We start from the raw sequence: 11291 nt of genomic DNA on the forward strand, positions 1-11291 counted from the left end.
AATACGATGAAAAGGGCTCAAGAGTTCAGGTAGGGACAGAGAGTTCACTCAGCGATTATTGTCACGGGCTATACAGACTTAACATAGGGAGATTAATGAAATTTATTAATTTTTACTAACAAGCTAGAGTAGTGAGAAACAAACACAAATAAAGCGAACTAAAAACACCTTCTCCCTCCATCCACTCTCTTCCACTTCCTCCCCCCAAGAAGTGCAGGGGAACAGGGAATGGGGGCTATGATCAGTCCCTGATGCTTTGTGTCCACCACTCCTTCTCAGTCCCTCTCTGCCCCTGCTCCCTGTGGGGTCCCTCCCACGGATACCATCCCTCCCCAGCTGAGCCTGCGGGGGCTGCCCACAGGCAGCAGCTCTCCAAGCACTGCTCCCACACGGCTCCATCCCATTGGAGTCCATCCATCCCCCAGGAGCAAACTGCTCCAGCACGGGACCCCCACGGGTGGGCGGCAGCTCCCCCCAGACCCTCTGCTCCTGTGGGGGCTCTCCATGGGCCGCAGCCTCCTCCAGGCCACATCCACCTGCTCCACGGGGGCTCCTCCACCCACAGGGGGGCTGCAGCGTGGAGATCTGCTCCATGTGGGGCCCATGGGCTGCAGGGGGACAGCCTGCTCCACCAGGGGCCTCTCCCTGCACAGCCCGCAGGGGAACTGCTGCTGCCTGCCTGGAGCACCTCCTGCCCTCCTGCTGCACTCACCTGGGGGGCTGCAGGGCTGCTTCTCTCACATTTTCTCACTCTTCTCCCAGCTCCTGTTGCACACCATTTTTTCCCTTTCTTCAATCTCCTCTCCCAGAGAGGCAACCAGCACCACTGGCTCGGCTCTGGCCAGCAGTGGAGCCCCTTTTGGTGCTTGCTGGAAGTGGCTCTTCTCTTACAAGGGGCAGCTGCTGGATTTTTCTCACAGAGTCTCACAGCCTGCAGAAACCCCAGCTAACCTCATCAGGTAACCCTAATAGAGGTACCCATTATATTAATCAGTTCTTGCTCAGATTTTTTTCTCATGTTCCTCTTTCCTTGCTCACTGCGTATCATAGAATCACAGAATGGCTTGCTTGGAAGGGACCATAAAAATTATCCCATTCCAACTCCCATGCCATGGGAACGGATGCCACCCACCAAATCAGGGCTTTGACCAACCTGGCCTTGAACACCTCCAGAAATGAGGCATCCACAGCTCCTCTGGGCAACCTGTTCCATTTCCTCACCACCCTCTGAGTAAAGAATTTTCTCCCAATACCTAGACTAAATCTTCCCTCTTTTAGCTTAAAATCATTCCCTCATGTCCTATCATTATCTACCTGAAAAAGGTGGCTCTCTGTCTTTTATAAGTCTCCTTGAAGTACTGAAATGCTGCAATGAGTTGTCTCTAGCGTCTTCTATTCACCAGGCTGAACATCCCCCGCTCTCTCAGCCTTTCTTCATAGGAGAGGTCTGAGGGGGCCTTCGTGGCCCTCCTCAGAACCTGCTCTAACAGACCCACATCCTTCTTGTGTGGATGCAGCACTCCAGGTGCAGCACCTCCCTCCACCTGCTGCCCACCCCTCTGCTGATGCAGCCCAGGATGCAGTTGGCCTTCTGGGCTACAAGTGCACACTACCAGCTTGTGTCGAGCCTTTCATCCACCAGAACCAGATAAAGGTCCTTCTCTGCAGGGCTGCTCTCAGTGAGCTCTGCTCCCAGTCTGTGCTCATGTCTGGGATTGTCCTGACCCAGGTGCAGCACCTTTCACTTGCTTCATTAGGTTCACATGGGCCCAATTCTCAAGCTTGTCCAAATCTCTCTGGATGGTGTCCTTCCTGTTGTATCAACTGCACCACTCAGCTCGGTGTTGACTTGTTGTCTGATGCAGTCACTCCATAGAAGGCCACCAGTTTGGTCAGGCAGGATTTGCCCTTGGTGAAGACGTGCTGGCTGTCTCAGATCATCCCCGTATCCTTCACGTGCCTTGACATTGCTTCTAGGATGATCTTTTCCATTATATTGCTGAACACAGAAGTGAGGCTCACCAGTCTGCAGTTCCCCGGGTCCTCCTTTCTGCCCTTTTTAAAAATGGAAGTGATGTTTCCCTTTTTCCAGTCACCAGGGTCTTTGCCTGAGTGCTATGACTTTTTGAATATGATGGAGAGAGGCTCGGCAACAGCCGGTTCCCTCAGGACCCTGGGATGCAGGTCAAAATCAGATTGTATACTTAGCAAACTGTTCTGCAGCAGGGAAGGGGGTGAGCTGAGAGAGAAAAGCAACACGAGGTTTTTCTGGATCTTGGTAAGACAGGCTTGACAACAAATGGCTTAATAAAATGGTCTAAGGGCTGGTACCAAGGGGGAGCTGCCTGCAGGCTCCTCTGGTATGGTGTCCTGCAGCCAAGAGATTTGTGCAGCAAAACACAGCCTGATGGCCACTCTGCATGCATCAAGCATCACAGCACAGGTCTGTGCTCACTCAGGCTACCTGTGATGTGGGTCCTTGATGCACAATGGTCTCCCTGTCAATCAATACATAAATCTGTCCCAAATTAAGGATACCAACCAAATATCCAGACTGTTTTTCCGTGTGCATTGGGCCCTAAGTTTTTCTAAATGTGAGGAAACAATGTTTTTTAATGTCTGCTAAGCTGAAGTTCTTTAGGCTATTAGGACCTCAGTTAGTTCAATGCCACCATTAACAGAATAATTTTTGTGAGAGTTACGTAGGAGAGGGCAACAAGGGGTAGTAAGAAAGGGAAGCAGTGGTGGGAACCAAGTAAGGTCAGTCACACTAACTGATGAGGGTATGTTTATTCCAGCAGGATGCTCTGGTTGAAGACTTCTAAGGTGGGAGACAATGACACGATACAAACCTCTGTCATGCTAATCGATGGGCTAGCAAGCTGCAGACACTTGCAGGGAGGATGAGCCTGGCAGCCAATCAGGTTGTGGACTGAGACCCTCAGACATGGGGAGGTGCAGAAACTGCAGAGCTCTGCAAACCCATGGGGATGTAGTAGGGAAGTATGGGGGAAGGAAGAACACACTGGGGAGCAGGGGGGCATAAAAGGGCCAGTCATGTGTAAAACAGGGCTACTTGGTGCACCTATCTGGCCAAGTGCACCTAATGACCACACTGTCCCAAATATCCTGTAATTTCTCTCAATAAATCATTTCATAGTTATCTCCCTGTAGTTCTGCTCTCCCTCCTGTGTGTGTACGCTGCAAGGACTGCATGCCAGCTACACATAAAACCTGGATGTGGGTAAGCCAACATCAGTGCCAGCTACTGGGGTCAGGCTGGGGAAGGGGCACGGCAGCCTGTGGTGCCAGCTATCAGTGCGAGTGCAGTGGTCCCAGCACCAGCTGGCAATAGGACCGGTGTGTGTGAGTGGAATTGGTGCCAGCTACCAGAGCAAGTGGGATCCCTGACCCCCAGCCACAGGGTGAGGCAGTGTGCCCTTCCAAACCAGCTATCAGGAGGCACCAGTGTGAGTGAGGCGAGTGAGGGGGCTCTGCACCGCCAACTGGAGCAGGGCAACAGGCTACATACAGCAGGAGGAGGCAGACGCACTCTCTTCACCAAAAATTTTCACCCACATGCAGTTTGGAAAGAGTTTATTGTACAGACATTCTCATATTGCCAACAATCTTCATTTCGGAACAGCAACAGACTTCAGAGGAAGGTGGGTAAGAGTATGAAATACACTTAGGTTTTACTTGAGAAAGTATCTGAAACTGAAAAAACTGGTACTGTTCAAACTCCAATTTCAGTGGCCCTCTAGTTCAACCAAATTGAGACATGAAACCCCTCTGTGCTTCATTCACTATTTGGAGTGCCTTACAGAAGAACCACAAGTAACTGAACACAAATACTGAAGCACTGAGCTTGTAAGCAAGAACAGCTCTCTGCTGACACTGAAAGAAGTTTAAGCAAAGTAATGACATACATCTAAAGTATCTCCTTCATAGTATTCTAAGGAATATACTAAGATGATTTATTTGCATCAGATACAATCAATCAGGAAGCCTATGACAAGGATTTTAACTTTGACAATTACAATTCCTTTATTAATGGTACAACGCAGCAACATCAACTGACGTAAATACAGTTCGTATATAATACAAAAATATAACCCTTCATAAAGTCTGTACTGTGCTAGGAATTATGTACTGAGCTTAAATAGTCGATATACAATGTTTTATCTTAAATAATGTGAACAGACAGGTACACTCAGCCAAATGAACCTAATAACATTTTCTCTAATTTGAAGACAAGCATACAAAGAGCAGTTCATTAGCTCATTGTATCCATACGCCATACTTCACATAGGAGTCAAGAGCAAACAAAGTTTTTTTTCAAGTTTTGCCTTTGCCACTGTTCTCTGTCTATAGTCCAGTGGTTCTACAACCAGAGAATTGAATTTTGGATAGTAGCATTTACTAGCAGATACAGAAAAGTATTACTTGCACAACCAGCTTAAGGCACTATGGTTTCCACAACAGACACATGGAAGTACTGGGGAAAAAACAGAATTCAGCTCTGCAAACCCATGCAGGTGTGCCGAGGAAAGGGAAGCAGGAAGAACAGATGGGGGAGCTATGAGAGTTGAGCTACAGTACCATGACAAACATAAATTTATTCTTTAAATATATATTTGGCAACACATTTAGTAGACTTCTGTGTCTGCTACTTATTCTTCCTAAAAACAGAGAAAGGTAACAACGCCAAAATGTTACAGTCTCAAGAATTCCTACAGCCTTTGCCTAAAAAAAATTTCCCTTCATCCCTCCATTTTAAAATAATAAAAATAATCAACTTTCACTTTTGCAAGACAATCCTTTTACAGATTTTTACATACAGTTCCTAACAAGTTACACATAAGAAGTCCACTAGGTTGTTTTGTTCTTCTTTTAAAGAAAATATTTCTAACTGACGATAAGTGAATTTTCTTCCTAATATTCTCCTTTTAAGAGGCAGAAGCATGCTTAAAATATCCAGGTAAAAGGTAGGAAAGAACTGTCAGCATCTCAGTAGAGAAATGTATAACCACCTTGGCTATGCAGATCAAAATGTCTATGCTAACAAGTGCTCGTGCAGAAATGAGCGCCCCCAGTTCTGTATTCCTTCTGTCTCTGCTATCAACATCACTGATGAACAACTCATGTAAATCATCTCAAGTTTCTGTTTAAGCTCTTCACAGCAAACAAGTCACCCTGATTCACTCAAGACCTCTTCCTTAGCAATATCCCCTGGTGCTGGCTCAAAGTTAAGACAGTATGAAGTGGAACCAGCATCCTTACAGCACCTGCCACGAAGAAGACTCAGAAAGCTACCTTCTTAAAGCCCTCTTAAACCCTAGACTGAAATGTAGGACCCAGATGGGTTATGAGAACAAGTAAATTCAGAAAGCTATACTACACAAATTGTGCATTCCCAAATTGTATGGGACAGTTCTGTGCATTCCCAATTTGTATGGGACAATTCTGACACAGAACTACAGGTTACATATTGACAGAACTATTTTCAATTTCAGAAAATATTTCGGCCACAGCACAAGCCAGTATCAGAATATGAAGATGACAGTCAGAGCAGCTTACCTAGCTCCCCATGCTGAGCAGAGGATAGAAAAATCTAACAGAGAACAAAAAAAAAAAACAGGTTTAGATTCACACACGATACATTCTTAGTATTACCCCAAATTACTATTGATTTTGACAATATCACCTCTACTTATATGTGCATACATTTCAGAGTAGCGAAGGGTGCACTTACTTGCAATAAATACGCTATACCTACTACAGTGTTGATGTTTTATTACGTGAATCCCCAAGGGCTGTCATCTGGATATTGATCTGCTCGGTTAACCAAAACTTTGGATCTTACATATGCTTGGTGTGGAGGGCTGATGGCGTTTTTCTGTACCTTAAACTAACCTTGAAGTCAGTCATTTTATTGTCAATATGAGAATAACCTCAAGATCCTCTTCATCTAGGGTAAGTGTCAGCAGCAGATACAAATGCAAAGTTGCCTCTTCTGCCTTAGAGCCCAAAGAGCAGAAGTCTTGTTATAGTATTTCCACATCCTTAGGACCTCAACCTTTACAGTACATTGACATTCATTTTATCATTCATTTCCTGAATTTCAGTGGAACATTACCTCTGAAGGAAACTACAGAGGTAATGTACATTACATACATTCTCATATATTTCTGTACAGCTGGCTGTACATATCTCAGATTCCAGTAAATCAATGAGCAGCAGTGATTACATCTATTTCAAATAAAGTTAAAATAAATAATTTCAATTGAAATGACAGTTTAAACCACAACATCTGTAAAGCACATCAAAAATAAGAACCACAGAGAGTTATTCTTGTTATGGTTATCTAATCATTGGCTTCCTGCACCACAGGAAATTTTTCAATCAGTAACAAAACTTCCTAAGCTGCTAGCTACAATTGATATGTAAAAATTATGGAAAATTGGGAAAAAGGGGTTGGAATAACATCTGTATGTTAAAAACTGACGCTCTTCACTTAAGTAAACTCTACACCCCTTCATGCTGAAGAGGTCACAGTTCACTTTAGTCACATTCTATGTGCGCTACTGACTCTAAACAATTGCTAATTTTTAGATACACAATTTATCCAAAAAGAACTAGAACCACTTTCTACTCCTTCTGAATGATTGGGTTTGATCAATTCACTTGTGCAAACTTAAATCCCCTTATATGGTTGATTCCTATCTCATTGCCTCTCATTGCCTAGACAGACATGACAAAGTACCTATGAAAGCAGTGCAAATATAAGAGCTCCACAATAGGAACAAGAGAGGAAAAAAAAAAAGCAGGTAAAAAGCTCATCGGTTTGCTCAGTGGTCGTTTACTATTTTGCCTCCTGGCGGATGAAAGAAGTTGTCTTCTTTCACTTTACGATGTTCCGGTAAATCTAGCTGCCTTTTTGCCTCTTCAATGTCTTCCTGAATTGCTGAAATGAGTGCCTCTAAAAATAGAAGAATAGGGATATTTAAAAGCTGATCAGAATTCTAAATACACAATAACAAGAGAAAATATCTCGTTCCATAGAATGACAGAAAAATCACAGAGGTAGAATATAATTATTACAACAAGGTTGGAAAAGCAAAGTTCTTTTTTTCAGGCATGTGTGAGTTTCATTTTCCACCACTACATTGTTCCAAAATTAATTTTAGAAAAAGATCAAAACAGTTTCGTGAACTGTTTGAATCCTAACAGAACTGCATTTTCAAAAGAAATGAACAGACTAGACCAATGCTTTTATGAGAAGCTCATGATTTTAAAATTACTCCTCAGACAACTGAAATTTAGACTGAAACAAGATGTGGGAGCATTTTTTTTAATTATTATTATTGAACTAACTTATACATTACTACATTTAGCTTATGAGAACATTGTACTGAAAGTTCAAAGGCCAAGAGGTAAAACAGCTCATTGTGAAGAAAAAGAAAGTGAAGACATATTACTTGCATGAATGAAACAATTCTGTGATACTGACCTAAGGAATCAAAGTTTTTTTCTGGTCGAATATACCCAATTATGGCTATGCTGAGAATTTCTCCATAGAAGTCTTCTTTGAAGGTGTGGATAATGTGTGTTTCCTAAAGGAAGAGAAATTAGTTGGCATTTATGATGAACTTGGAACTTTTTCCCCTCACAGTAAGTATGTTCAGCTAATACCTCTAATTCCAATGCACCACAACACATACCAATGAAATTAAGACATTTAATACGTACAATGCAAGATTAGGAGGCTAGTTAAGGCTACTGTGAGGAGGGAGAACCGTACTCTTGCACAGAGTTTAAGAAAGGTTTTTCACCACAGAGTATTCTGATAGCCAAATTAAAAGGAAGAAAAAAAAAAAATGTTCAAGAGAAATGTTTCACTGCTTCCCAGAAGTAGTATTTACAAAGCAGCAAATAACAAAGAAAGCTTAATCTTTCATTAACTTAATGATGAAAGAACTATGAAGACATACTGAAAAAGCTGGCTTAAGGACAGCTTTTACAAGTAGCTCTGAATGATAAAAATCAGGAAAGTGAATGACAGAAATCCAGGAGTGAAGGCTGAGAAAGGATTCCCCATCCTACGTCTTGCTCAGAAAACACAGCTGCAAAAAATTTGGAGTGTATGTTTATAAAAGTCAAAGGCATCAGAACAGTCATAAACTTAGGATCTTAGAAGGAGAAGATTCATGCCAAGACAAAGGTGCTTTCAACAATTAAAACAGAGTTCTCTGCAAGGCTCAGGAGAAACACCAGCACCTGACAACAAGAAAAACACTGCTGTCACAGCTCAAAATTTACCTCCTCCATCCTGTTATTACACATTTTTGGATACTAGTTCTGTATATCAAGCCACAGCACCACATCTATGGATTCCATCATTTAAGAGAAGGCCAGAAAATAATTATATATTAAGGTGCCCCCACATCTCTTAGTTTTAATGTAGACAGACAAGGTTAGATCACGCTAGGGATCTCAATAACTAGTAAATTCAAAGCATCTATTGAGCGTATGCTTACTTAGCTATCAGCACTATAAGCAACCACCGTTTCGGAAACAGATAAAATATTGATCTCTGAAGTACTTAGGCAATGATGGAATAGGACAAAGAAAACAAACTTTGTTCATCTGTGGCTACGTACCATCTGGCTACAGAGACTATTTTCTCTTCAAAACACAAACATATAGGACTGACACCAAATACATTTCTAACAGCAAACAGGATTTCTAGGCAAAGTACTGCACAAAGCAAAGCTCTTACCACAGATTTCTTAGTATTCTTATAGAAAGGATTCCATCCTATGCTCAAAACCATTTTATGCACATCTCCATTTCCAACACAGGCCCATCCATAGTATATGCCAGTAGAGATATCAGACGGAAAGCTTTCAACTACTTGCTCAGAAAAGTTCGCTGAAAAGAATTTTAGAAAGGGTAAAGCGTAAGTGACCTTGTGGAACTTGAGGGCATCACAGAGCCCCCAAGGACTTAAAAATTTCTGCCTACAGATTGAAGGCTTATGCATGCGGTGATGCCTGTGATGTAACATGCTGCTTAGCAAGACATGACATATACAACAGCTCCGTAGGATTCAGCCCCCGTGGCGATACCAGCGCTATCAGATCTCCCGCACGTGCTGCTTTACATATCAGTGAGCACATGGGGAGCGCTCAGGTGGTAAACACTTCACGATCAGGGCGACCGCTACGGCTTTAATAAGGTCAAAATCAAACAATTGCTTCACAAGCACGTACAAAGGCGTGAAAGCACCACCACCACCACCACCAACCGCGCTCAGGCAGCCGAACCCCTGCCCAGCCCCACACGCCCTGCCCGCGGCGCCGCCGTGAGGCGCTACACCGAGCGGCCCGGCGGCGGTTGAACGGCCCAACGGCCGGCCCAACGGTCAGTCCCTTCCACCCGCCCGCTCACCCGTGGGGACGCCGAGCTGCCGGGAGCCCCGCCCGAAGCCCTTCACCACCTCTCCGCGGCAGAAGTACGGCAGCTGCCTCATGGCCGCGCCGCCGCTCACCGCTCACCGCTTCCTCCTCCTCGCCCAGGGCGACGCCAAGCCGGGAGGAGGGGGAACAACAGCGGGGAGCGCCCCGGCGCGCAGCCCGCGCAACGCGGCGGAGGGTGCCTGCCCCCCCCCTCCCCTCTCCGCCAAATGGGCTCGGCCAAGCGCTGGCCCCGCCCGGCCGGGCAGGGGGCGGCCGCTGCGCTGCGTGAGGGGCGTGGTGGCGGGCGGCAACAGCAGCGCCTCACGGCCAGGCAGGAGCCGGCGCTGCCCGCCAGGTGGCACGCAGCCCCTGCCGGCCCTCAGGCCTGCAGGAGGCATAACAGCACAGCAATAGAGCATATATAATGTAACAGAGCATCTATAATATCAATGAGAGCAGCGCGAAGGGCTGCGCCAGGAGCCGCGTGGTTAAACGTTGCCCCGAACTCTTCACCGGCGGCTGCTGTTTGTCAGAGCCATCCTGTCAGGCGGTCGTCCTGCTGATCGGTTTCCTCTCCTTGCGATACCTTGCTGCGATTCAGCCAAGATTTAATCTGTCCTTGATGCGAGGCATCCTTATTTCACACTTGATCGCACCTAGCTCATACTGGAGGTGGGGATCTTGCACAAGTAAAACTTGGTTGCCTGACCTGAAATGTAGCAGAGCTAGCAGGCATTTCTCGTCAAAAAGCCCGTCTGAATTTCAGTGATGAGCGTGTCTGCTAGCACTGTCAAAAGACCAGTTTGATAGCTTCTACCTGCCTGTAACTTGAAAGCTCCAGTGCTGTTTCATGCAGCTACAAAGGAACTTCTCTTCCTTGCTTATAATGAGTAATCTACAGCTATTGTTGTTGCTAATAAGTTCTTAAATATTTTTATTGTATATATATGCAACCACAGAAAACAGAATAAAGAGAACAAGAGCACGTGTTGAGTCATCTGTGTAGGCCCCGTGCCAGGTTACCTGATTAAATACAAGCTTTGTGGACTCATCATACTAACCAGCATTTATTGCACCGCTGTACATATTCTGTTCATCATTTCATAACGAATCGTGTGACTTGTATCACAACACAGCCTCTGTCTCCTGTCACCATACTGCAAAGGGGTAGATTCCTAGGCATGGCTTACAGTGAAATATCCTGTTTCCTCCATGTAAAGTGGGGGAAAAAAGCAATAAAATATCTGGTGGATGCTGGGATATTCTAGGGCTGCCCTGGCCAAGCTGGAAATTCTGGTCACACTGGGCTCTGATGAAATATTCAGGAGGTAACTCAGTGAAAAGAGTGCCATGTAGTAAAACTAGTAGCACTTTAACCAGCTCCTTGGAAGTTTCCATTCCCAGCATGACAAAACTCTCATTGATTCAGGAGTTCAATCCAAGGACACTCTGGCACGCCTTGCTTTTAGTGGGCTGAAACCAGGTGGTGAAATCAGAGTACAAAGTAATATACAAAACACCCTTGCAAGAATGTCTAATAAGCGTAGCTGCTTCAAAATTATTTTTCTGTACTTTAGCCTGGAACAGCCAAACACAGGATGTTTTTGTTTGTTTATTTTTTAACAGTCATTTTTTTGTTCTATTTGAAAGGAACGTGTTCTTTTATAAAATAACAAATTTGTGTGATGGCTAGCAAGACTGCATTATACGACAGGAAAGTGATGTAATAGGATAGTGACAAGTACTATCAATGTTAGCATCATAAAACAGCTGATATAATCTACTGAACACTTTCTGGTAATTGCGGAAGATTCTAGCAACTACCATTTG

General features: G+C 44.5%; 1 protein-coding gene across 2 annotated transcripts; it reads right to left on the bottom strand.

Moving 5' to 3' along the window:
- Nucleotides 1–3580: 3580 nt before the first annotated feature.
- Nucleotides 3581–9688, bottom strand: LOC137848048 (riboflavin kinase-like). Of its 2 annotated transcripts, XR_011091148.1 has the most exons (5): nucleotides 9454–9688; nucleotides 8783–8934; nucleotides 7514–7616; nucleotides 6174–6982; nucleotides 3581–6139 (listed from the first exon to the last, which is right to left on the bottom strand). XR_011091148.1 is itself a non-coding variant. In XM_068666902.1 (4 exons), exons 1-4 carry the CDS (start codon nucleotides 9533–9535, stop codon nucleotides 6852–6854), a joined length of 468 nt encoding a protein of 155 aa, XP_068523003.1. In that variant the 5' UTR covers nucleotides 9536–9688; the 3' UTR covers nucleotides 3581–6851. The 2 variants fall into 2 exon arrangements, 1 of the variants encoding a protein (XP_068523003.1); XM_068666902.1 differs by having other exon boundaries at nucleotides 3581–6982.
- Between the last annotated feature and the right edge of the window lie 1603 nt (nucleotides 9689–11291).

This window comes from Anas acuta, chromosome Z (assembly GCF_963932015.1).
Source record: "Anas acuta chromosome Z, bAnaAcu1.1, whole genome shotgun sequence".
Taxonomy (NCBI): domain Eukaryota; kingdom Metazoa; phylum Chordata; class Aves; order Anseriformes; family Anatidae; genus Anas; species Anas acuta.

Bases quoted from the DNA above. Each gene is read 5' to 3' on its own strand.
- LOC137848048 (XM_068666902.1), bottom strand. From the start codon at position 9,535: ATGAGGCAGCTGCCGTACTTCTGCCGCGGAGAGGTGGTGAAGGGCTTC. The intron at 8,935-9,453 runs GTGAGCGGGCGG...AATTCTTTTCAG, and splicing joins GCAGCTCGGCGTCCCCACGG to CGAACTTTTCTGAGCAAGTA. The intron at 6,983-7,513 runs GTCAGTATCACA...TTCTATTTTTAG, and splicing joins AAAAAACTTTGATTCCTTAG to AGGCACTCATTTCAGCAATT.